This window comes from Lichtheimia ornata (assembly GCF_029851405.1).
Source record: "Lichtheimia ornata isolate CBS 291.66 chromosome Unknown scaffold00010, whole genome shotgun sequence".
NCBI classification, from domain to species: domain Eukaryota; kingdom Fungi; phylum Mucoromycota; class Mucoromycetes; order Mucorales; family Lichtheimiaceae; genus Lichtheimia; species Lichtheimia ornata.
Window position 1 is genome coordinate 491,814 of NW_026695330.1, and position 25,226 is coordinate 517,039.

Sequence of the window (25,226 nt, forward strand, 5' to 3'; positions counted from 1 at the left end):
ATTCCGCACATGGATTGGACCAATGATGGCTTGCAAAAATTTGGAAGAGCGATTCGAGTGAGAGAGAAAAGGGATCGAAGAGGATGCGTCCAAGTGCTCGCTCCCTTTTTTCACATAAAGAACATGTAAGTTGTCATTGTAAAACATCCACATCCATCCATCCATTCATTCATCCATCTAATCCATCTCTTTGTAGCTACCATGGGTAAGGAGAAGACTCACGTTAACGTCGTCGTTATTGGTCACGTCGATTCCGTAAGTACTCAATTGAACAATGGGAAGCCATGTTTGCAGGAAATTGACTCTTTTGTGATTGCAGGGCAAGTCCACCACTACTGGTCACTTGATCTACAAGTGCGGTGGTATTGACAAGCGTACCATTGAGAAGTTCGAGAAGGAAGCCGCCGAACTCGGTAAGGGTTCTTTCAAGTACGCCTGGGTTTTGGACAAGCTTAAGGCTGAACGTGAGCGTGGTATCACCATCGATATCGCTCTCTGGAAGTTCGAGACTCCCAAGTACCACGTTACCGTCATTGATGCCCCTGGCCATCGTGATTTCATCAAGAACATGATTACTGGTACTTCCCAAGCTGACTGTGGTATCTTGATTATTGCTGCTGGTACTGGTGAATTCGAAGCTGGTATCTCCAAGGATGGTCAAACCCGTGAACACGCTTTGCTTGCTTTCACCCTTGGTGTCCGCCAATTGATCGTTGCTATCAACAAGATGGACTCTACCAAGTACTCTGAGGCCCGTTACAACGAGATTGTCAAGGAAGTTTCCACCTTCATCAAGAAGATTGGTTTCAACCCCAAGTCCGTTCCTTTCGTTCCTATCTCTGGCTGGAATGGTGACAACATGTTGGAGGAGTCCACCAACATGCCTTGGTTCAAGGGATGGAACAAGGAGACTAAGGCTGGTGCCAAGACCGGCAAGACCCTTCTTGAAGCCATTGACAACATTGATCCCCCTGTTCGTCCTTCCGACAAGCCCCTTCGTCTTCCCCTTCAAGATGTTTACAAGATCGGTGGTATTGGTACAGTCCCTGTTGGTCGTGTTGAGACTGGTGTCATCAAGCCTGGTATGGTTGTCACCTTCGCTCCCGCCAACGTCACCACTGAAGTCAAGTCCGTTGAAATGCACCACGAGCAACTTGCTGAAGGTGTTCCCGGTGACAACGTTGGCTTCAACGTCAAGAACGTTTCCGTCAAGGATATCCGCCGTGGTAACGTCTGCTCTGATTCCAAGAACGATCCCGCCAAGGAATCCGCTTCCTTCACCGCTCAAGTTATCGTCTTGAACCACCCTGGTCAAATTGGTGCTGGTTACTCCCCTGTCTTGGATTGCCACACTGCTCACATTGCATGCAAGTTCTCTGAGCTCCTTGAAAAGATCGATCGTCGTTCTGGTAAGTAAATCTTTTGATTTGGGATATGGGTATTGGGGCTTAATCTCTTGATTTTGCTTCAAATCCTCTTCCTTGATCATTCTCGATTACTTTTTTCATCATTTGCTAATCCAAACACTCTCCATTTCATTCAAAACAGGTAAGAAACTCGAGGATTCACCCAAGTTTGTTAAGAGTGGTGACTCTGCTATCGTCAAGATGGTTCCTTCCAAGCCCATGTGCGTTGAAGCTTACACTGAATATCCTCCTCTTGGTCGTTTCGCCGTCCGTGATATGCGTCAAACCGTCGCTGTCGGTGTCATCAAGGCCGTTGAGAAGGTTGATAAGGCTGGCAAGGTTACCAAGGCTGCCCAAAAGGCTGGCAAGAAATAAGTGCATCCATCATGATTCGTACTTTTTAAAAAGGCCATTGAGTCTTTTTGTATAATGATAATAAAACGGGATTAATACAGCATATGTGTGATATTCTTGATTCGGTTGTATTCATCTTTATTTTGCAAAGCAATATGGATTAAGGTGGTTGCCATGATGGTTGCTATGGTATGATAAGGCTATCAATGGTAAACCGAGTTGCGGAGTTATGGTGGAGCAACAGGCACTTTTCAAGGTTCGTGAATGCTGATCCTCTTTGCATTGAAACATCATGATCCGCCATGGTGGCAAACCCGTGCCTTGTTGAGAACGTATACTTGTCGACAGAGCAATGATGACGATCACTTATCAACATGGATCGGTGTTCCTCTTCCTCAAAGCCTTATTGGTGTGTTCTGCAGGATACGACATAGGAGGGAATTGAGATGGATATAAATGCTGAATCAGTTTCATTGTTCGAACAGCTCCCCCATATCTCCATTTCCTTGTGCGCAGGCAAATATATAAATGCAAGTCCTTTTCAGCTGTTAACGCCATCTAGTTGTTGTTGATGTTGTTTGTTGGGCCATCGACAGGCTCCACACCAATCCGTACATATGCAATCCTCCTTTTCAGCTTCAGCTTGCGACGAGCACACTTGAGCACCTCTCATGCCATATCCTCTTTGCGAAATTGTTCTGGTAGTATCCAACGTCATGCCTTCGTTGTGATTGTCGATATCTTGAGGACGATGTTGATATGCTGTGCTTTCTGAAAATGCGACAACGCCATCACCTATGCTGCTGCTTGATTGAATATGAAGACGGCCTACTTTTGTACTGACAAAGAAACTTCTCGTCATACTGCTGTGGATCACTATCCAAACACATGTCATTATACCAATCATGAATAACGATAATCATACATACCACAAAGAATTCAGCAAAGGGGATACAATCAAATGCCACCAAGAGAACAATGAATACAAGAATAAGCAGCAACCAAGAACTACAAGGATCAAATGCATGAGCGTTCTAGATTATGCGATATCATATCACAGCATACCCATTGACACGTACCTCTTGACAAAAGAGTTGCGGGATCACCTTTGTGACAGCAAGCCTTGCTCTATGTGCGTTTGGTGTGGGAGCTTGTAGTCGACGAGAGAGCAGGAGGTCGAAGGAGGTGCAACGCTGACAACTATGTATCGAGATCGGTTGCACTCATGCTGGCAAGTCGAATGTGCAAAATCAGTTGACGCCGATCCGTTGGAGATAAACCTCTTGTGCTTACAAGCGATGTATGGGTTGCCATGTATGTTGTTTTCAAGCTTCCATTGGTCCCGATGTGAAGGCGTAGTAGAATTGAATGTGACAAAAGGTGGTTGAAGTGTGGAACAAATGCAAGACTCGTGTATCGCGAACTCATGCCGATTTTGGTCTCAGACGTCCACCATGCTGCCCATGCCAACCGCCCTCTTGTAGTTGCACCACCCCACATAATACCTAATACTATAAGCGATCATGCTATTCATTAAAGGTCCAGATAACATATATTGATAAGAGTTATCTCGTTGCACAAGCTCGTTCATGCAGCCATATGGCATCAATTTTCGTGACAGGATCATCATTTTCGATTGCATTGGTGGGTCGATGCATATGCTTTCTTCTATTAATGATGATATGGTGTAAATGTCATAAAGAGGAAGCTACATAGCCACCATCGAATGACGCGCGTTATGATTACCAATTTTAAAAGCATTGTGATTTATGTAAATGGGGGTGAACATGCATGCCTAGACCACCTATGATGCCGAATAGCAAGTGTGCTTGATGTTGCCGCACCAGTATGCAGGTGCATCCAGATACTTCCGCTATGCTTTCTGATACAAATTTCTGTCATGTAGACGACAAGCTTACATGCTGCCACGCGTACATGATCCTATTTTACAAATCATCCCACATGAATAGGACTCAACCAAACGCATTTGATTGATCATCCGTGGGCTCTATATACATAAAATGATCGGCAGCAAGACGTTGACAAGAAATGCAAACGACCAACTCAACCCAAAAAAGGAGGTATAGATTCAAGGAGGCTACGGGATGCATATTGTGGTAGATTTTCTCACCTGATGGTGTATGTAGAAATGAGGCAGCAAACAGCAGCCATTTTACGGTAAAAATGTTTATCAGAGGGTGTTCTGCAAGATTCAAATGGGTCAAAACAAGGGGGTGCAGCAACCGAAAACTAAGGCAGTCGACCGCTCTAGACGCATACAATCAATCAAACAAGGATACAGATTTACAGCGAGGCAAAATGTATAATGATCGTTTTGCACATGCATATTACAGATGTGGTGCAAGTTTTATTATCATCTAGTGAGTACAGGTAAGACAAAGAAAGTAATGTGCAAAGGAATATGAAAGAGTATTGAGAAAGAGAGGATGCATGTTTCTTTACAAGACGATTGCAGCCAAAGGAGAAAGCAAAAGGATAGCCCATGCAGGGGCAGCGGCGGCCTTGGTGGACGCACTGGTATCCCACATGCTCTTTTTGCCAGACTCAGTCGAGCTGGCACTTGGAGCAGCACTCGATGAGGCAGGTGCAGCCGAAATGCTGATTGGGATGCTGACATTATGAGCGGTGGCATGGTTGGTATAGACGACCTAATTATTGCTACATGTTAGTAAAAGAGGTTTTTTGCACCCATTTGCTCTCTCCTAGAAGACTCACATTGTACGACCCAGGAATGGTGGTGGTTGGAATGTCGTACTACATCACTTTGTGTAAGCAAAAAGACACACATGAGATTGAAAAAGAAAAGTAGCTTACGTTGGCCTGGTGCTCATAGACAGTGGCACCATCTTGATCCACCTTGTTGCTGAAGCCTTGCGAAATGTCAGCGCTTTCCACAAGCACAGCGCTGTTGGTGGCGTTACGAGGGTCTTCCAAAGTAATGGACAATTGAAGAACTACAAGGTAGTAGCAAATCATCATTGTTAACGATGAATTCTTCCATTAAGGTCGACTACTCACTGTTGGAGTTGCTATCGCTCGAGACACGGTATACAAGAGGCAACTTTTGACCAGCTACATAGGGCGAATTGGGTGTAGGCTTGGTGACATTAAAGTAGTGAGAATCAGGGTTGCCTTCTTGAGCAATCGATCCAGCAACGCAAAATGCAAAGAGAATTGCAAAGGCGGAGACGATAAACGATGAGCGCATGGGTATGTAGAGAAAGGGAGAGAAATGGAAAGAGAGATGCGAGAAAGGAGTCCCCCTCTGCAAATAGGTTTATTTGTTTATATAGCAGTTATTTCGGTGGTGATTGATGATTTGACAGCCGTAGATTGCTATGTATGGTCCTGCGGCTGATAAAAATAACTTCTTTGCAAAAGCGTATGTGAGCGAACGAAAATAAGAGCGCACGTGTAAATAAGCAAATGAGACCATTGTATATGCTCACACGCAAATGGCATACACATACAAACAAATGCATCTTGCATACTTCTCTTTACATCTTCTTTATGTTCATCGTTATCTAATTGCATTCATAAAGTTGGAGACGTGGTGGTGTCTCGTTATTTTTTCATTATGCCTCCTTTGAGCAATGAAAGCGGGGTGTGTACCCTAATAAGGGCTTGTGTTTCCATGGACACCCAAGCACCTCTTGGTTCCTCCGCTGCTGGATTTTGACTGGTGCGGGACAAGGTAATGGCAACAGCGTGATCTTTGCAAAACACCACACCCACTCCTTGCTCACGAACATCTATGGGTGGTTGTTTTCACGTTTCGCTCTTGTAGAAAAGCCATCGTAAATATAAAGGCATGAGCAAACAAAAACAAGGCATGACCTGAAACATCTGAAGCAGCATGGTAGCACATATCATTTGTGCAGCTCGTGCTCAATGGCAAAGAAAGTTTAAAGCTTTTTGGTTTGTGAAGCAAGAAGAAGACTGAAGGGCCGATTTACTATGATGCAAAATGATCTACATGTGCCACACGCTGCTCAAACAGGTCCATCGTTTTAACTTTGATTGGATGCCGGATGTAAATAGGAATGATTAAGGCAGAACAAAAGGTCCTTTACATGATAGCCATCATCAGCTGATGATTGTGGAGCATTGTTTGATTGTCCCCGACAATCAACCCAACATATCCGTTTTCCCCACACAATCCCCACCAGCTCCCCAGTGATAAAGACGACGTAAATTTGGTGATAGACTAAGCTTTATACATTAAAAAAAAGATATACACAAAAGCAACATTGACTAGAATGGGATAAATGATTACATGAGAAGAGATGATGTGGCTATTACGAATGAAGAATGAAAAGACTCAAAAAGAGGGATTTGGCTTTTGGTAGTAGCTGAGACCAAGTGGGTGGACAAGGCTACGAATGGCGCCCATTGACTTTTGCCGCAAACCATACAAGCCATAGATGCAGCTGAAGGCAATCATCTTTTGTCGAGACTTTGGAACCTTGGCACGAATGGGAAAGTTTTCCGCCTCACGTAATGCAGGTCCAATGGCAAGATAAATCTCAAAAGCGGCTCTTACACCATCACGTACTTCAAAAGGAAGACCATTTATACCAAGATGGCCTTGGGGCACCAAGCTATCGGCAAGGCCAAGAATGTTGAGTGCATAGCCCTTGAGCACTTTTGAGCCAACGACATCGGGACGACGTGTTTTGAGAGTTGTATAGATTGATTGATCGTGCATAAATTTCAATGGTACATAGCATCGGCCCTCATGGCTGTCAGCCACGATATCACGTGCAATGTTGACCAATTGTAAACATTGACCAGTAGCACGAGCACGATGTAACACAGTTGAATCGCGTGCTTCAAAGTCATCGCCATTCCAATTGCCATGACCTGTCTTGTACATGATAACGCAGGTACACAACTCAGCAAATCGCCCCGAAATCAAGCTTGCATAATTTTTGACGCTTTCTTCAGTCTTGAGCGGTTTTTTCTTGAGATCAATTGCCCAAGCATCGGTAAGTGCATTAGCAGCCTTGGGACACAACATGAAAGCTTGACGAGCAAAGCAACGAAAAACAGCAAGGCGATCCGAAGTGAGATGATTATCCAGGTAATCCCAATCAAGGAATGGTAAGCTTGGATCTTGCATAGCCAATCTTCCAGCTTCGCTAGTGCAAGTTTTCAAGTCGTCATCAGGACCATTGAATGCCTCATCCAAAAAAGTACGGATCAAATTCAATGCAAATCGGCCTTCTTTGTATTCGTCAGCGTCATCCACGAGGTCATCGCATAAGCGAAACCATGCATACAACATGCACATTTCTTGTCGAAGATTGCTTGGGAAAAGGATCGACATTGTTTTCCAAGAACGACCCGAGTGGCCTAATTTCATGATAGCTTCTTGCATGTCACGTATGGGAAGTGGATTAAGCTCACGTTCAGAAGAAAGGCACAGCATGAGCTCGCCTAGTGCAAGCCAATAGGGTGCACGTGCAGGATCTTGGATAGCTTCACGTTGCTTGGCTGAGTTGGTGACAAGGTAGGGATACGTGTTGAGGATCGCGTCAAAGTAATCAAGCATCAGCGTTGCACTTGTGATCATCAATGTGCATGCAAACCAGTCATAAAATGACCATTGAGAAAAAATTGATTGGGTATTTGGGTTCTTGGAAAGTGCCCAAATCGTAGCGGGAATGAAGGATGCTGCCATGGTGATGTGCCATCGCCGAAAAAGGTAGGTGCCAGCAAAGTACCAAACACCAGCTAGCAACGGTGCAAGGAAACAAGCAACTTGATGTTGCATGCTATCATTCACTTCTTGGTACCCTTGATTGTTGCTATAATAAGCAGGTTCAATATAAAGAAATGGTAGTGAATGCAAAATGTATATGCTCATACCGATGAATGAAAGCAGCAATCACTAAGCAGATCGAAGGCACGTGACGATAAACAATGTCAACCATGTAGTGGGCTTCAGGCTTGACATACAGAATGGGGAAGTCCCAGCGAGAAAGGATTCCGCAAATTGTTATTGTTGTCCCTGTGAGCAAAGCGAGGATGATGTTATCTTGAAGAAGCTCGTTTTGAAATAGGTGTTGTGATTCATGGTGTTGGTATTGTGTTGAGCCGAGGGCGCCCATCAAAGAAAGCCGGTCGATGGTGTGATTGTTGTGGAGGTTGCTTATGTCAGTCCCGTAGAAAGATGGCGTATAGAAAAGCTGTGAGGACATGGGTGCAACGAAAGCAAGCAAGCAAAAGATAGTGTATCGCACATGATCCAAGCGCGTGGCAAATGGCCGATAGAGAACCAATGCAATCATAAAAGTGATTAATGCATACACCACCTGTGTGTTCATGCTGTATGTGTGTAAAAGAAAAAGAGAAGAGATGTGGGCAGATTCTGTGATTCGGAAAGGTTGAGTTTTTATAATGCGGTAGCACATTTCACTCCCCTAATGTGCAAGGTGCCATCCCGCTATGCCTCCTCGATTGCTCGCTTGCAGCCTATGTTTGATATCTTTATCAAACCCCAAATAGTATCTCCTTGTTGTAACCCCTCTTCCATAAAGCTACCTTCGGCAATAAAGTGGCAAATGTGCTCATATGGATATCGATACCACCATCAAAAGATGATAATGTGATCGATGCTAGTAGTCAGTTGCTGATTTGTTTATGTAAAACGATCGATCAGCAGCCATGTACGAGCGTTAAGATAAAGGTCGAGAACGCATGCACAAATCAGAACTTAGAAAAAGAGGTCAAGTAATTGAACTTTACGCATGCGTAAGGAGGATGGTTTCTTTGGTTTGTGAGTTTACGGTTGATAATGGATGCATCATGTCAAGTCATCGAGCGTCACGATACCAAGATACGTTTGTCAGCATGATCAAAGTACCACTTTCTGTGGTTGTGCATTCGTTTGCATACATATGCACATGATCGTTTGATGCGTGTAAGAAGAGATAAACGAAAAAAAAGAGGTATAATGGACCCAAGTTAAACTTTATGTTGCCACTGCCACACACATGAGGTCTTCTTTAATAAGCTACTCTCTTTTATGTTTGGACATAGCAAAATGCGTCTTGTGTGCATGTATGTTTTGTGGCTTACACCCACATAGATCCAAGGTTCACCCATCAATGTTGCGCATCAAGCGATTCCTTACAATATGAATGGATACAAAGGCAATTGGCGTAGGCGTGTGTGTATGTGTGTATGTGTGATACAATAGCGGGCTGTGGATGCATGACTTGTGTGTGACAAGAGCATCCCTAAAGGATCCCCATCCTCATCCCCCTGTATGCTGAGTGTGTCCAGCGTCAAACGCAGAGCTGAATGCTCCTTGCACAAAGCGTCAGTTGATGCAAAGACTTGTTGAAAACCTGTTTCTGGCCCAGGCTATGGCAACTTTGGTATAGTAATTCTCTTCTCAGATGATGTGGACTTTGTCTAGAGCCGACTCCTTCTTCCGGATGCAGCTCGGATTGATACATCCATTCGCATTTTGATCGAATGTTCAATGATGGGCGTATCTAAAGGCTGCTGCGCATCATGCAGTAGAGGATGTACATGTATCATATGCGGATGATGCAAGGTTATACTATGAACAATAAACAAACACCATAACCACCTTCATTCTTGCCATGCTTTGTTGACAAACATTTGGACAGCAGACCAGCTTCAAATGGGTGGCGGCTCTTGCCCCTTTGGTAACATCCACCCCTTCTTCAAGTATTCTCGCGATCAAATACTTCCGAAGAGAAGAGAGCAAAGGGCAACTCAGATAACCCCCTGTGTTGTCGTTTCTCAACCGGCTCCTTTTTTCTTATATGCAACAAGAGCGGTCGTGCTATTCACTTGGACCGCTCTACAGAATTTTGTTAAAGTTTATAACCCAAATGTCATTGTTCAAGGATTATAGATCATGCTCAATGATAAAAAAAAAGAGCAAGCGCATCATGCTTTACTTTGCTTGATAAAAAGATGTCGATTTGTGTGCATAACAAACGCATTGATCGATCTTAGCAGTGATCCTCACCCTTTTTTTTGCCACCAGTGGCAAATGGGTGTTAGAGGATGGGGGGATTTTTGCATGATGGTTAAGAGAGAGCGAATAGGGAGGGAGCAGGGAGCCTGTTATAGCAAGCATCTCCAAGTGCCTCGAATCAACTTGTCAAATCGGATGTCAAATAAGGCACTATTCGTGGGGAGGGAACAATTGAAATAGCGATGTGCATTGAGCGCTCAGTGCCTGAGTGATACGGTGACACAAGGCTTTTGACAACTAGGGGAGCACAGGCTTAACCTTGTATGTAAACTCTTGCCACCCATCCCAAGCGTTAGTCTCTATCAGTCTCCCGTAGCAGGTGAACGTTCCCACCCCCTACAGATGCATGGACCTGCCATTTGACTTGGATGCTCTAAACTTTCTTACAATACTACTATCCTTTTCTTCTGTGCTCTTCTTTCCTTCAGCTACACTATGCATAGGGGATTGTCACCACTTATCAATTGACAAATGAGGAGAAAAAGCTGTTGTCTCAACCTTGTATAATACTCGTTTTGACAAAAACCTGAGAAAATCAACTCAGGTATTGTGATAAAGGCTTAAACGCATACCATCATCATCACGCTGATACGGCCACCTCCTTTTTATCCAACACAAGAAGAGCACTTTGGTACCAATGTCCCTGATTTTATTTCGTTTCTATAGCGTCACTGGTAGTAGAGCGTTATCGATAAATTGAAGGCAAGAGTGATGTATACAACATGAATTGAGAAAGAGCGTATAGTCGAAGGTGAGAATATTCTTTTTAGGAAAAGACGCCATTGACGGTGTACGTGATGTTGGGAAGGGCACCACAATTTGCTGCGCAAACCACATCAATGATCAAATGGTGGCGCCTTTTGTCGAATCAAGTTGGAATCGTGTGAAACGGAACCACAATACGACCATGAAACGTATCCACAGCACGTTACACAGCCTTGTGATCGTGATTGATGGCTTCCTTCAAGTGATGTTCATCGGTCTATCGCCCCAGCCTTCATCATCGATTGGTCCTCCTTGGCTGATCACACTCTTCATCCTCCATGATACACCTTGTCGATGACATAAACAAAGCTGGCACCACCCGCGGAATCAGGACGCATATAAAAGTGGTGTATGTCGAAGGTCAATGGGTCGAATTGTTGTTCTTCATCATCCAATTAACAATGACACATCATCTCTTCACCGATCCATTTGGCATTCGTACATTCAAGTCGGCGCCAACGCCACCTCCGGAACCGAATCCACCTAAACAAGAAGCGCCGCCCATGCAACCACAATATGGATGTTACTATGCTGCCGTTCCTTCCACTCCAATGATCATGGTCTACTATCCGCAGCCAGTGATGATGTCCTCGACACAAGTGCAAGCTCCTCCTCAAAATCCCAAGACGTAACCATTGACTTTTTCATTTTCCTAATTTATTGTACTCGTATCCACAATCAAATTTACAAGAATAAATTACATCCCTCTCTCTATACGTACGTGTTCAACGTGCCTTGGATACATAGTATTCGGGCTTGAGCTTTACGCTGAATAAGAATGTCGTGACGGCAATACATGCCAAGATGATCCAAGTGAGATGTGCTCGCACAGTGAAAGGAAGCCATACCGCAGCAATAGTCCTACAAAGGTAAAATCACATTCATTGTCAGATTCACAATGAGACACGTGGTGTAGGTGAATGATGACACTTTACGTTGACCAAATAAAGCCGCATGTTGCTGGTCCCAAGGCACGCATTGCGCTTGAGCAACCTAATTTGTGCAACAAAACCACATGGTGAGTCTCAATTCATTCGTCCATCTTGATTCATTCAACTTACATTGTGAGAGAGCATTGATGGTAGCCAAAGAGTCCTGTCTTTTGGCAGCATTGTTGATGAGGATAATGGATCCAGTCATGGCAATCGTTTGGCAAATCGTCTTGAGCGCCATTTCAGTCATGAGACCAGCAAAGAGCCATGTCTTGGTTGAATTGCCGTGCAAATCAGGGATATCAGCCAAATATCGCACACATCCTTGTACCGCATACACAAAGATGCTCAAAAGAAGTGCCGTGCGGAAAAGACGAATTGTGCCCAAGCGCTCAGTCAACCGATGGTATAAAAAGAATTGCACAAAGAGTGTCACGAATCCTCCAATAGAGAGCACGGTGCCAATTTCACTTGAATTGAGGCCAAGACCACCTGTATCCCTTTCTGTAGCTGACCATGTAGGTAATAACTCTATCAATCAATCCTTTTATCAGCTTCCGGTACATGATAGCACGCATTTACAAAGATCACTTACCATCATAAAAGACGTTTTGATATGCAGTCATGGCATAGATGGCACAAATGGTGATAACTGCGGGTGTCAACACATCGCTGAATGGTCTCTTCGGCTTCACTTCTTGCTGTTGTTGCTGTTGCTGCTCTTGTCCACTGAATGTGCTGTATGATTCGCCATCAACATCATTCAACAAAGGTGCATTCTCTTGTTCTTGGCGAGTCGTTTCATTGTCGGATGCCTCTTTTTTGACAAGTGTTTCCTCCAAGAATAAGAAGCCGGCGATCCAGCACACGGTATCAATCAATGCAGCGGCAAAACAGGGTAAAAAGTAAGGGTATTCGTTCAAAAAATCGGTCAACTGGCCAGCATTGTTGAAGAGGCTGGGATACTTTTGCACAGGCTCTGATAGGTAACCTAATCCAAAAAAGCATGTAATTAGCATTGGCCCTTTTACCCTTTAGCCATGTGATCCCTTACCACCCAAGAATGCACCAACAATGCTTCCCAATCCAAATACAACTTGTAGCAAGGAGAATGCACGAGCACGTTGGGTCTCTGAATATCCAGCACTGATCTCTGATACCATACTCTTGATGATGGCAATGTTGTTGTCCTGGCAACACGCTATGAGTATTCAAAAGGATCCAATTGCATAACTCACGTACCAGTAACCCGGACAAAATCTTGGTCATCAACGCCCATGTATAAGTCTTGGATAACCCAAAGAATAGGATGCTGATAATGCCCACGGCCAAACCACATAATACCATTGGTCTTCGTCCCACCCTGTCCGAGATCATCCCCAGCGGCATGGCTACATAACAACACACATGCATATCCATCAATCACCAGATCAACAACAACAACGTCATGTGTCCCTTTCGAATAAACGATCCCTTACCAGATATGACTTGTGAAATGGCAAACGCTGTCGTGATGAGACTCACATAGTATCCAATATCAGACTCTTTGCCCAAGTGGAAATCACGCACCATCTACATGACATAATGCATGAGTGAAAGGATAGCAATAAGAGTGCACGACGACAAAACTTACAAAGTAGATAAACGGTACATGGATTGAGAAGCTTACAGGTTCCTAAACAAAGGGCCATTGAGTGAATCACGCGGTGTATTGAAGAATGGAGGACGATCGTTGAGGGAGTTGTTGCCCATTCCCGTTTGACAGCAATGTACACCTTCTCGATCCCACTGATCCTCTCCATTATGGAACCCCACTTACTGCAAATCGTACTGCGCATACAAGGAAGAGTTGTTTGGCGGGCAATTTCTTTTCTGGTTCCATGGTATATTGAAAAGAAGAAGGGCAAGGAACCTGTGTGAGTGAGTGCGTGGGGAAGAAATAGCGCGGATGGAACCCTTTGTGGAACAAGTCCCTAGATTTGCCGAAATTGGTTACTTTTCACCTTATCGCTTGTGGATAGCCTCCGGTTATTGTAACACAATGGGCATTGTATAGATACGTGAAATCATCCCGAGGTCTTGCAGAATCCACATTATTGGGAGGCATGCATGTCCATGAATGAAAAGCTGTAAGCTGTAAGTATGGTAAACGATGTTGGCTTTTTTCTAATCACAGCAGTGCTGACATTGGCCAATCTTCTAGTGGTTTCTCCTTCCGGTCTTTCCGTCAACTCTCGCTGACAAGAAGTATCTTTGTACAACATCAAGCTCCATGCCGAGAGGTCCATTCATTGTTGCCCAAAGACATGGAAAAACTTTGCGATGTCCTCTTTTCTTGACTTGATCCAATGGGACGCACCTTTTGCTTTCCCTTTACAGCATCTTGCATGATCCATCCCGCTTTATTTCGATGACTTTCTATAGCAACATTCATCAGCAATTACCTATCTTCTTGCGTTGAACATTCTGGTTGACGATTTTCGTGTATATAGCATACATACTTTCCTCGAGCGATGAGCGCTCTTTGCAATAAAGTGTAAATGATTTACCGCCACGTGCGTTTAGGTTCGGCGATGGTTTATATTGGATGTATAATTCGATCATTAGGATGGTGGTATAATCCAACGTGCGCATGATTAGAAGGCGCTGCTTGGTGCAATCAACATACACCAAAGCCATTTTAATCCGATAAGGCCCATATTGTTTGCGCCCGTAGTCTCGTGATGAAGAAATATGGCTGACCTATCACATATGATGCATGTAGGAAGATTGGTTAGCTTTCACAAAAGGAGGTCCTACATGGTACAACCTATCTTCTATAATGCCCCATACCGAATAGCATTATTAATGTACATAATTGCTGAAGAGGTAGACTAAGAGGTCAAAGTACACGCTGCGTAATGGCCCCTCGTCTTTGCATGAAGCAGTAATAAGGGCATTGGAACAGCAAGCATCCACAATTGCTGATTGATATATAGCAAAGCGTTTGTTTCAATCATCATCGAAGCCGTTTATTAGGTGGGTAGTAACATTAAAGGACTCTAACACTTTCAATGGCATAAAAAAAGGTCGATGCGTAGTAAGATATACTTTATTCCAACATAATGATCAAAGCTAAAGGTATTTTTTACTGGGCTTGTTGTTGTTCTTGTTGTTGTTGACTACTGCTGTTGAGATAGCTATTCCACTCATTAAGATCAAACGACCCTGGCACACTCCAAAAGGCCATACTAATAGGATCAAAGGGTTGTCCATCGGGAGGTGATTCTGCAGTGGGATCATATGGGTTGACACCAGGGTTAGCGTAATCAAATACAGGTTGTGATCTCGTTTGGGCATAGGCTTGTTGTTGCTGTTGCTGCTGTTGTGGCTGCTGTTGTTGTTGTTGGGGTGGTTCAGCAGGATACATGGGCGGTGAGCTTGGCACAGCGATAGCTGCTGAAGAGGAGCTAGGTGATTGTTGTTGTATCAGCTGCTGTTGTTGTTGATAAGTGGCACATTCTTCAAGGTTGATATCACGCAAACCAGCTAATTCACCAAGGATGTTTGAATGACGTGCTGATGTCTTCCATACACTTTCCACATGTTCCATGGCTCGCATGATCTTGTTGACATTGATCTTGGCTTCAAACGCAGCCATTTCATCCGGTGATTGGGCATCATTGATAAAGATAGTGCCGGCAGTGAACATGAAGTACAATGCATAGCAATTAATGTGCTGTAACCGATCCTCTTCCATAAGGCACACTGAAATATCAAGTATCTTGTTGGCGGCATAGGTGCAAATGGCGTTAGCTGGGAACACAGATGGCTTGACCGATTGACAGCGACCGGGAATAAAGAGGCGATGCAATAGAATGAGGGTGGTATAAAAGAGCATATGCATTTGACATCGTTCAATAGATGGTGCTTCAGCACGTTCACCAGCACGTGTGTTGGGTGGTCGATATAAAATCTCCAGGGGTAGCTTAGCCATCCAACCATTCAATTCCTTATCCAACACCGAAATAACGCGATCAGGTGTTGACATGACTGATAGCTGATGTCGACCATAAACAGTGTAAAATTGGCGTAACACGGATCCCAATGTACCACTCAATTTGATCAATTGATGAAAGTTTTCAATAATACTTGGATCGTCTTCGTCTTTGTCGGTTGGGAAAGGTGTATCATAATCACGCTCGTCAATGATGGGTGTACGACCAAACATGGCACATGATAAGCGATCCACCACAAAGCAGCAAAAGAAGCATCGTTTACGATTCTCGCGTTCAATCTCGGTCATGTTCCACTTGTCACAGTTGCGGTTCATTCCCAAATTTTGCATCATTCGAAAAGCCTAAAGATACATACATCCATGTTATTAAATCATGTTTCAAGAGTATTCCTTTGATGGTAATACTTACCAAACCACTATACAACCACCCACGTACAGTATTCATAAGACCCGTTTGATGGCTGCTGAGGAGGATCAGGGATTGCACGGTGGATACAGTGAAATCTTCCCATTCATTGTCGAGTAATAAGCGAGCACGTTCGAAAAAGACATCGCCAGCAGTGTCAGGTTGTGATGGATCAGCACGTACACGGATATCTGGTGAGATGCGAGCCGAGAGAGCAAAGATGGAATTGAGCAAGAGCAAAGGAATGGATGGTAAATTGGGATTGATGCCTTGATAGGATTCCATAAACGTCCTTTTGTGCATGATGGGAAGCAGCGGGTAAAAGTGTTTGAAATAAAGGTCGATCAAATGATCTGATAGATCCTTGGGTGGCAACGCGAATGCATCCACAGTGTACGGTAAGCTGCTCGTTTTGTTGCTTCGATATGCACTCGAGTTGAATCTGAACACGCCTTGTTTGTAGTTTTTGCTGTCGCGGAGCATGTAATAACCAGATGCCTTTCCATAATACCGCACTGGCCCGTTCTCGTCGGTATATTGGCTGCCCAAATTGTCTGGATTTTCAATCACGCAAGTCTCCGGCTGTGGTAGGGGTGGGCGTATAGGCATTTGTTGTGAGTTGCTATTGGATGCTATTGATGATGAGGGTGATCCTTGTTGCGATGATGTGCTTGCTGCTGTGTTGGTGGTTGCAATCGGTGATGCATCATCCGCTTGTGAACGTCCAAGGAGTTTGGGTCGAACAAGTTCACCATAAGGCGTATGCAAAGGTGCATTCAATTCTTCCATAATGGCCTGCGACCTTGGATCATCTTCTTGGACAACGCTACTTAATAACGCCTCCAATCGTTGCATACGTCCTTCGATAGCTTCAATATAGCCTTTGGGTGGTCCTCGCTATCATATCATATGCATGTCAGATCTATCAGTGATATACACACATCATCATCACCATCATCATCCCGCCTCTTTCACTCACCTTTTTTGTGGTCTCGTTGTATTTGCATTCTAGCTTTTGTCCTCGACAATTGCTGCATTGGGGTATACCACCATCGCATTTGACCTTTTTCCTTCGACATTGCTCACTTTATCATCGATCAGTCAACATTATCAACCCCCCCCATGTGCACTCTCAAGAGACATACCAAGCCTTGCTGACACGTTGACGTTTTGAAGGGTGGGAAGCGCTCTGGCGATCGTCTTCAGCCATTGAGGTTGATTCTTTGTTTAAGAGGAAAGCAAGAGAATAATTTGGTTGAGTGGGATAACGAAGGTTTGGCATAAAGGGTGCTGAGCTTTTCTTTCTTTGGGCCTCTCTGGGTGCGTGTGTGTGTGTGTGCGTGTGTGCGTGTGTCTACAGTTTGCCGCTTTTTCCAAGCAGCTGTGTGTGTACCGGCTGAACCCAATGACCTAAACAAAGCCAATCACTAATCCAGGATAATCGTTAAACCGATCAGATTCCAGAGCCATCCCCTATACTTTACAAGAAAAAAAATCATAAAGAATCTCTCCATTCACACGGATATAATCATTGCCGCGTTACATGTAGTCTCCCCTTTCATTATTCAAAACGAGAAAGAGAAAGAATAAAGAAATGGTCTCTCATCATCATGATGCTTCATTGTTTTTTCTTTTCCAGATACTACCACAATCAATATTTCCCACCCTACCAATTCTATAAGCTCGTGCTTTGTCCAACCCACACTGCAAATCAGATCCGGGAACTTATGACATCCTTAGAACTCTTCGGGCACAACAGGCATCACACTCGAGTCGCCGCCTAGTCCCACGCGATGTTTTCCGGCTTTGATTGCACCATCATATGCTTGCACGGCACAAATAGATGTATAAAAAGTCGTTTTTGCATCACACCATAGGTCTTGTTTGGTAACTAAAATACCACGACATCTGATCAATCCATCACTTGATGAACCATGAAAGCATCTCAGCTTCGATTCCTTGCCAAAAGTTCTTTTCGAAAGGGCGATAGACCCAAATCGTAATCATGAAAAGATGATGTATGACAATTGGGGTGCTAACTATGCGTATAACAACGCCTGGGTGTTCTATATGTGAGGATGACAAATACACATGATAGTCGCAGCACATGATAATGATGATGCATAAAGTCCTACTACTGTCAGATATCGCGCTATGCCGCGCTATGTATGCCGCGGCTGGATTGTCAGTAGTTTACTTACTTCCCATTTCTCCTAAGAATGCATCTGTTTTTTGAGTTGAATATAGCACTTGGTCATGGGTGATATGTGTGAGAGTACTTTTGCCACCACTCGTTGATCAACCTCCATTGCATGGCTATGTACGTAAACATTGATTTAAGCTCTTTTCTCTTTTGCACGGAAAATAGATGCTCCTTAAAATGAAGAACCCGCTTATCCTCGAAGCTATCATTTACCCTTGAACCTTGATAAGAGCTGGGTGCACATCGAGATGGTGGAAGGAGTAGTAGTTGGATGGTGTAGATAAACAAACATGTCGGTTGTTAGGTTGTTGCATCTACGAGTAGTACACATGACTCCCTCACTTTTGGTGCTGGTCAACGAGTAGTGTTGGTGTAGAAATCAAGGTGCCCTGTCAATGTATGGATCATTGTTATGCTCATGTGATGGGAGTAAAGCAGGGACGAAGACCATGCCATGATCATTGTTGGCCAAAAGAAAAAGAAAAGCACACAATAGAGCGTGTGCATCTTTCTCCTTCTTACCCACCTCCTCGGATTTACCTCCAGTGGAAAACTCTATACCGCGGATTCAATCCTTATATGTGTCACAATACTACAAAAGTCGGTATTCAGCCAATTAGGCATGTGGAACCTGAACATGGTAGAAAACAAAGAGCATGGCATCTTTGGCTGTTGTCACCAATTACAATCGCAAAAGGGGGTTGGCAACGGCCAAACGAACCATGATGCAATGAACCAGCTATCCGGCAGCATGACGTTAGAGCACATGCGATTTATTACTGCAATAATGCAAAGCGTGTTGTAAAGTCGTGTGGTGTTTCAATACATGCAAGTTGTAAAAAATATGCCGAAAACACTCTATTTGGTGAATCGAACGTACAAGGTACGTTGCTGTTTGTTGGGATCTCGTACATGTTTCCCTACTACAAATTGCATGATGTGTAATCGCACGCCCTGTTGTGTGACCCTACATTGCGTGCGGAACAAGATGGCAAACAAAAAGGAACAACAAAGAGAGGAAATCCCGGGGTGCCACTGGTCGTTTTGATGCTGTTTGATGAAGGGGAAATCACCCATAAATGTGGGAGAAGTGATCTGGGTGCACGCACACACACACACAACCGTGAACGTTGTTTATCTGACAGCGTGATGCCATTGGTAAAATTGTGGGTTCCCATCCTGTGTTTGAAAAAGGGGATTTGCATAAATAAAGCTACCTATGCTGCTCTCAATCCTTCTTTCTTCCTTTTCCCATCATCACGATACAACATTATAATGCACATATTATACCCACTTGTGTTGCTCGTTTCCATGACAACAATCCATGCCGCACCTATCAAAGATACAATAACAAAGCCACCATCCTCGGGTGGTGTACAAGTCATAGAGCAAGAATACCTCAACCAAATACTATCCACTGACAGCGATGAAGATGTTTACTTTGGAAGGACGTGGTCTGATCTATTTGACGAGGCTCAGCAGGATCTGAAAGCGGCACTCATGATGGTGTCGTCCTCTTCTGATGATCACGTTATTGAAATGACCATTTTAACAAGGACAAAAGAACAAATGACTGAATCATATCCATTGGATGATAATAATGACGAAGATGACATGGATTTTATGTCTGACACTTGATTTGATTATCACTCTATTTGCACATACATTACCCATCTCTATACTACACTGCTCAACGAGTACCCCTTTGTTGTCACATGTACATCAATTTACACCCTTTGATGACATTTCCATTGTATATATCATGATCCTTTTTGATAAAGCACATTTATTCCATGAGGGGGCGATCATCTTGTATAGTCAGTCACACGCCATCCAAATGCACGTATGACAATCATCAAAAGTAGCGATGTGGGTGTGTGAATTGTGTCTCATGATGCATTCCAGACTCCCGTTGTATTACAATGCAATGTAGGTGTAGGCACTTGCATAGCTGACACTGCTGTCCCGGACATCTTGACATTCATTGCTCTGGGCATACTTGATAAATCGAATACGTCGTTCCTTGTCTATCGTTTCAAGGGCACTCATAAGAACACCAATCGGATGACGACCGCAAATGGTGTTGTTGGTGTCCCGTAAATACTGACAAAACGCAGCATGATCGAGTGTTTCAATCTTTTCCATGCCCTCGTGGTCGAGATCACTGATAGACTTGTAGATAGGCATATCACTTGCGGTGCTTGCGTTGCGTAGTGATCGTAACGAGGTGAGTGGTGCTCGTGGTTCAGGTCGATATTCGGTGTACGAGAAACGAAGACCCCTTTTGTTTGTCGTCAATAAACATGTCGTCTTTGCAGAACAAAGGATACATACCAGTGACAAAAATCAGATGATACAATAAACAATGTTTGAGGATCCACCAGGTACTTGGCAAGTAATTCACCATACAATCGCTCCTTCCTTTCGTTGATGGATCCAACCATGATCGGTACAATCTTGATTTGATCGAGTTTGCTGAACGTCTTTGTTAGCTACCATCATCTTCATCCTTGTTGATCCTCTCTACCTCCTTCACTTACCCTTCAAAGATCTTGGCTGTGTATGGCAAATGCATTTCAATACTATGTTCATCCTCATCCACACTCTTGGACATTTGAGAAAAATGGCCTGTGCCGGCAAGTTCTTGTATGACTAGAGCAAATAAACATGTGAACCCACTTTTGCTCTCTCTCTCTCTCTCTCTCACACAATACCATGTTGAATGACCCATACCTTCCTTGTCAAGCACCAGGTCGCCTAGCGGAGTCTCATAGCTGTCGCACTGCGATAATGCACAGGATTCAAGATACACATGATGTGATGGTCCAAGGATGAATACACGTTTGCTATCCAAAGTGTCAATGTCATTCATGTCGATGATGTTTATCGAGATCCCTTCCTTACATGTTGGTGACGTCCACACATTTGTATGCGTAAGCAGCGGTAGGGCCACTGTAGCTGTATCCTGCATGGCTAAGTGAAGATAATGAGCGTAATGAGTAAAGTATACCATTATTCTATGTTACAAAAGAAAACAACATACGGTGCAATAATGGCACGAGTCCCTGCGACTGGAAACGTTTCGCCGTGGGTGGTTTGCTCGGGAACAGCAGCAAGGAATCGATCCAGCTGTTGATGTAGACGTTGTTCTAGTAGTCAATGACAACTTTAGATTATGCCGACAGACACCACCATGGGTGACATGAGACATACGTGAATTGGAGTACCAAGTGCCAGCGTGTGTTGCGATGCGCTTCATTGCAGAGTTTGTGTGTGTGTGAGAAACAAGGTGGTTGTGCGTGGGTGTGAAGGTGGGTGATGCTTATGGAAAGAAAGAGAAGGTTGTTGAGTGGGGGCGTATCGGGTCAAGCCGCATGAAACTCTACACACACACGCACACACGCACATCAAAGCGTGCCAAACTTTATCTTGGATAATCAACATTTTTCTTTATTCTATGATGACGACATGCATGTGGATGTTCTATGATGATGATGATGATGACTTGAGAGACATATTCAATGGTAGGCTCCAATCACATTCAAATGATTGAGGGCAAAGAACTTGCTTGTTGTCAATGGGATCAATCCAAGTGGTATAATGCAACGACCAAGAAGGATGTTTAGCTGTGGCATGGTATTCCTTCTTTGTATATTCATTAGTCATCAGGGCGATAGATATCCGGTCATCTTTTTGGTATGCCGTGCTTTCAATTTTGCGTTTCATTGTCTTGGTATCAGGTAGAACCATTGTCAGGCCATCAATCAAGGGTGATGGGCTTGGAGAACAGGTATCTTTGTCGTATGTTGAAAAAGAGCACATGGTCTCCTGCGATCGCTTGCTCGGAATAAAGACAAGCCGATTATTGACATCGCTAATGGCCTCCCATACAAAATCGAGCGGTCGATGACCAATAAGGCCATGTTGCTCAATCCATAAGCGTATATGAATACCAGAGAGGAATTGCCGAATTAGACGTGGTAATGCTGCTGTACGAAAATTACGGGTCGTTCCGCATAGTTGAACCAAGGATGCATTATCCACATGGTCAAGGATACAATCGATCACCTCAAGTGGGATACTAGTTGACATGTTGCTGTTGTTTCGGAAACAAAGAATAATGATAATAAAGAAGAAGGAGGAAAAAAAGAGGTAGTGCTGGGTATGGTCTTGCTTTGAATTGCACGGTTTTATTTGCATCATCATCGTCGTATCTCGCCTCTTGTTGCTCCTCCGACCCCTTTTATCGATAATGCAGTGATATCACTTTCAGGATATTTTCCTTGCTTGGATTAGCCATATCCAGCAGATTATGACGTTGAAGAAAGTAGCTGTCTCGTTCCTTCTCTCCCTCCCCCAACCCAACCCAAACAATCTTCGTTTGCTTAAAGTGGTAGTATGTAAATCACTGTTCACGCATTACTCTCACGGTTGGATGAAAATCAAGATGATGAGGAGATATGACGGGCATGTTCCCCCAAACAACGCAGAAAACAGAAACAAACTCTCGTTTCTAGGAACCGGATCAAGTGACACATCATTCAAGAGGAGATGTAAAAAACGTGCTACAATGGGAATAGGTTCAGTTGTCGGCATAGGTGGTTACCAGGATATCATTGTATTCAAAAGCATAATGATCGATCGGAAGAGTGTATATGCGATATCCCCCATCTTTGACATTAAACATGTAGCTTCCCTTGTTTGATCCGATACACGCCCTCTCTTTTTTCCGCATTTTCCTCCTCAACCCAACCCTGCAACTTGCTCCTCCTCCTTCCTTCCTTTGTATTGCCCCGTCTCATTCTCAACTTCACAATGCAACCCATTCATGCGCTCGACATTGGTCTCAATTGGCCATCATAGTACCTGCCAACCTCGTCATTGGCCCAACATGTACCTGTCAACCTTGTATTCAATATGATGCTTACAGCAATAGCAACAACGACAGCCCCATTGGCCAGCAATACTCTATCGATATTTGAGTTATCGGATGTGCGTCAACGGATGGATGTGCGTCATAGCTAAGCACACTATATGCATGTCGATTGATTCGATACAAAGCAGCAGCATTCATCGATTCAGGATTCCCCCAACTGCATTTGATTCTATTCGTCAACACGCGTAGACATTGCATCAACATCATCATCATCATCATCAATAAACAACATACTCCAGTCGGATGTTTTTTCCTCTCATTCTTTCTCTTTGTCTCCATGTGTTATGAAAAAGATCGACAATAATGGAAGATACAGCATCACAACGACCTGTGAACACGATGAGCAACAAGAAACAAAGAAATACAGCAAGGTTGACCAGCTAAACTTAAAACAGAGCCGAGTGAGAGTCATCTGATCCTGTACGCAACACACATTTCTACTTTCTGCAGTATTCGAATTGATTGGATTTGATAAGGCATTCACCGTTGTTTTTGTCAAATCGATAACGACCACCATCATCAAATGTGCTTTTCACGCTCTCTCTCCTCTTTCTCTCTTTCTTCCCATCACATCATCCACCACCACTACGCACCTTTGTAACGTGATGCCTTTGAGCTGTTATCGTCCACCAGAGTACGAGATCCCACATGAAAAGACAAAGAACCAAGGGTTAGTGCTTGACAGCGTACAGCAATTACGACTTGCGACACTCGACGTACCATCTCCAAAAGCTGATCAAGTACAGATACAAATCAAGACCATGGGCATAAGCAGCACCGATATCCAGCTATGGAGAACAGGTCATACAGGCAACATGCCATTGTTCGCACCTCAATTACTCGGTTGTGAAGGGGCAGGCATTATTACGGCAGTAGGCTCAGCTGTGCAGCAAAGGTTTCAGGTTGGTGATCGTGTAGCCATTGAAGCGTAAGTACCTTGTAGTATGTTAAAAGGCGTCATCAACAACTAACATGGTTGAAAAGAGCTATACCCTGTTCGCAATGCAACTTTTGTTTGGATGGCCGATACAACTTGTGTACGCAACTCTGTTTTCGAGGAATGCCACCTTACGATGGAATAGGTGCTCACTATGTCACACACCCTGCGGATTGGTTGCACAGGTATAAGAAAAAGGAAAAATGAATGGTTTGATGATGCCTACTAATAACATGAAAAGATTACCGGAAACGATCACGTTTCAAGAAGCAGCCATGTTGGATCCACTCTCAGTGGCCATTGCAGGAATCGATCGTGCAAGGATTGGATTTGGCGAGTCGCTGCTTATTACCGGATGCAACTTGCTTGGATTATTGACATTGATGGTTGCCAAGGCTACTGGTATCAGTCCTGTGGTTGTGGCGGGTGCACCAGGCGATCCTCTTGATATGGCCATCCATCTAGGTGCTGATTATACCCAAATATTGGATCCAAAGTGGAGCGAGCAAGAAATTGTCCAAAAGATTCATGCAAGCGTTGATGGTGGAACGCATTGTGCTATTGATTGTAGTGGAGAAGAGCTGGCTTTGCGGGTCGCAATCATGACAACCAGGCTTGGTGGCACATGTTGTCGGGTGGGAATTGGACAAGCGGACCAAACAGTGCCTGTCAGTGCATTCGCTTTACGTGATGTAACATTACGTGGTGTTCACAGGTAAAGGGTTTAAAATGGACTACGTCATTGTCGAAGCAATTATATTAAGAAGGTCATCATCATCATGTCAATTTTACCAGGCATCATCATACCTATCCACGCGCTATCGAGCTCATCGCTAGTGGACGCATTGACGTGAATCAACTCATCTCACACACGTAAGAATGACATGTCCATGTTGTTGGTTGCATAAAATCTCACATCTTGTTGCTATAGCTACCCATTGTCACAAGCAGCTCAAGCATTTCAAGTAGCCACAACACCTGGGGCCACCAAAGTTCAGCTCACCAATTGAAACTCATCAACCCCTCCCATCTCCACACGCACATCCGTTCTTTGTATATACATACACCCTCTTTACCTACAACTACCTCACTTTCTTTGTCCATGTGCTCTCATCTTGAGAAGAGCTTCTCATGTATTACTCCCATTTATTCTCCGGTGGATGTAGTTGAAGCCCTTTAACAAGCTTTTGGATATTCCGACCCGTGTACTCGGTATGAGCAAAACTTTGTATATCCGCGGCTTTCTGCC

General features: G+C 44.0%; 10 protein-coding genes across 10 annotated transcripts; 4 read left to right on the forward strand and 6 right to left on the reverse strand.

Annotated features, from left to right (window-relative positions):
- Positions 1 to 201: 201 nt before the first annotated feature.
- O0I10_003301 (translation elongation factor EF-1 alpha) lies at positions 202 to 1,781 on the forward strand (the record flags this gene model as incomplete). Its single annotated transcript, XM_058483372.1, has 3 exons — positions 202 to 255; positions 320 to 1,409; positions 1,549 to 1,781. The coding sequence occupies 3 exons, from the start codon at positions 202 to 204 to the stop codon at positions 1,779 to 1,781; spliced, it is 1,377 nt and encodes a 458-aa protein (XP_058345991.1).
- Positions 1,782 to 4,219: 2,438 nt separating this feature from the next.
- On the reverse strand, positions 4,220 to 4,989 carry O0I10_003302 (uncharacterized protein; the record flags this gene model as incomplete). Its single annotated transcript, XM_058483373.1, has 4 exons — positions 4,220 to 4,429; positions 4,497 to 4,535; positions 4,596 to 4,735; positions 4,800 to 4,989. 4 exons carry the CDS (start codon positions 4,987 to 4,989, stop codon positions 4,220 to 4,222), a joined length of 579 nt encoding a protein of 192 aa, XP_058345992.1.
- Positions 4,990 to 6,102: 1,113 nt separating this feature from the next.
- Positions 6,103 to 8,110, reverse strand: O0I10_003303 (uncharacterized protein; the record flags this gene model as incomplete). The annotated part of the gene is made up of 2 exons (XM_058483374.1): positions 6,103 to 7,591; positions 7,653 to 8,110. 2 exons carry the CDS (start codon positions 8,108 to 8,110, stop codon positions 6,103 to 6,105), a joined length of 1,947 nt encoding a protein of 648 aa, XP_058345993.1.
- A 2,857-nt stretch (positions 8,111 to 10,967) lies between these two features.
- O0I10_003304 (uncharacterized protein) lies at positions 10,968 to 11,198 on the forward strand (the record flags this gene model as incomplete). Its single annotated transcript, XM_058483375.1, has 1 exon — positions 10,968 to 11,198. The coding sequence occupies one exon, from the start codon at positions 10,968 to 10,970 to the stop codon at positions 11,196 to 11,198; it is 231 nt and encodes a 76-aa protein (XP_058345994.1).
- A 93-nt stretch (positions 11,199 to 11,291) lies between these two features.
- On the reverse strand, positions 11,292 to 13,380 carry O0I10_003305 (uncharacterized protein; the record flags this gene model as incomplete). Its single annotated transcript, XM_058483376.1, has 9 exons — positions 11,292 to 11,427; positions 11,502 to 11,559; positions 11,628 to 12,029; positions 12,094 to 12,489; positions 12,553 to 12,688; positions 12,741 to 12,889; positions 12,977 to 13,070; positions 13,132 to 13,173; positions 13,318 to 13,380. The coding sequence occupies 9 exons, from the start codon at positions 13,378 to 13,380 to the stop codon at positions 11,292 to 11,294; spliced, it is 1,476 nt and encodes a 491-aa protein (XP_058345995.1).
- Positions 13,381 to 14,625: 1,245 nt separating this feature from the next.
- On the reverse strand, positions 14,626 to 17,183 carry O0I10_003306 (uncharacterized protein; the record flags this gene model as incomplete). Its single annotated transcript, XM_058483377.1, has 4 exons — positions 14,626 to 15,837; positions 15,905 to 16,798; positions 16,881 to 16,986; positions 17,047 to 17,183. 4 exons carry the CDS (start codon positions 17,181 to 17,183, stop codon positions 14,626 to 14,628), a joined length of 2,349 nt encoding a protein of 782 aa, XP_058345996.1.
- A 2,196-nt stretch (positions 17,184 to 19,379) lies between these two features.
- Positions 19,380 to 19,742, forward strand: O0I10_003307 (uncharacterized protein; the record flags this gene model as incomplete). Its single annotated transcript, XM_058483378.1, has 1 exon — positions 19,380 to 19,742. One exon carries the CDS (start codon positions 19,380 to 19,382, stop codon positions 19,740 to 19,742), a length of 363 nt encoding a protein of 120 aa, XP_058345997.1.
- A 279-nt stretch (positions 19,743 to 20,021) lies between these two features.
- On the reverse strand, positions 20,022 to 21,363 carry O0I10_003308 (AmmeMemoRadiSam system protein B; the record flags this gene model as incomplete). The annotated part of the gene is made up of 7 exons (XM_058483379.1): positions 20,022 to 20,385; positions 20,439 to 20,579; positions 20,645 to 20,756; positions 20,838 to 20,950; positions 21,009 to 21,077; positions 21,148 to 21,253; positions 21,318 to 21,363. 7 exons carry the CDS (start codon positions 21,361 to 21,363, stop codon positions 20,022 to 20,024), a joined length of 951 nt encoding a protein of 316 aa, XP_058345998.1.
- A 224-nt stretch (positions 21,364 to 21,587) lies between these two features.
- Positions 21,588 to 22,196, reverse strand: O0I10_003309 (uncharacterized protein; the record flags this gene model as incomplete). The annotated part of the gene is made up of 1 exon (XM_058483380.1): positions 21,588 to 22,196. One exon carries the CDS (start codon positions 22,194 to 22,196, stop codon positions 21,588 to 21,590), a length of 609 nt encoding a protein of 202 aa, XP_058345999.1.
- Positions 22,197 to 23,645: 1,449 nt separating this feature from the next.
- Positions 23,646 to 24,987, forward strand: O0I10_003310 (uncharacterized protein; the record flags this gene model as incomplete). The annotated part of the gene is made up of 5 exons (XM_058483381.1): positions 23,646 to 23,968; positions 24,025 to 24,162; positions 24,219 to 24,692; positions 24,773 to 24,850; positions 24,909 to 24,987. The coding sequence occupies 5 exons, from the start codon at positions 23,646 to 23,648 to the stop codon at positions 24,985 to 24,987; spliced, it is 1,092 nt and encodes a 363-aa protein (XP_058346000.1).
- Positions 24,988 to 25,226: the final 239 nt, after the last annotated feature.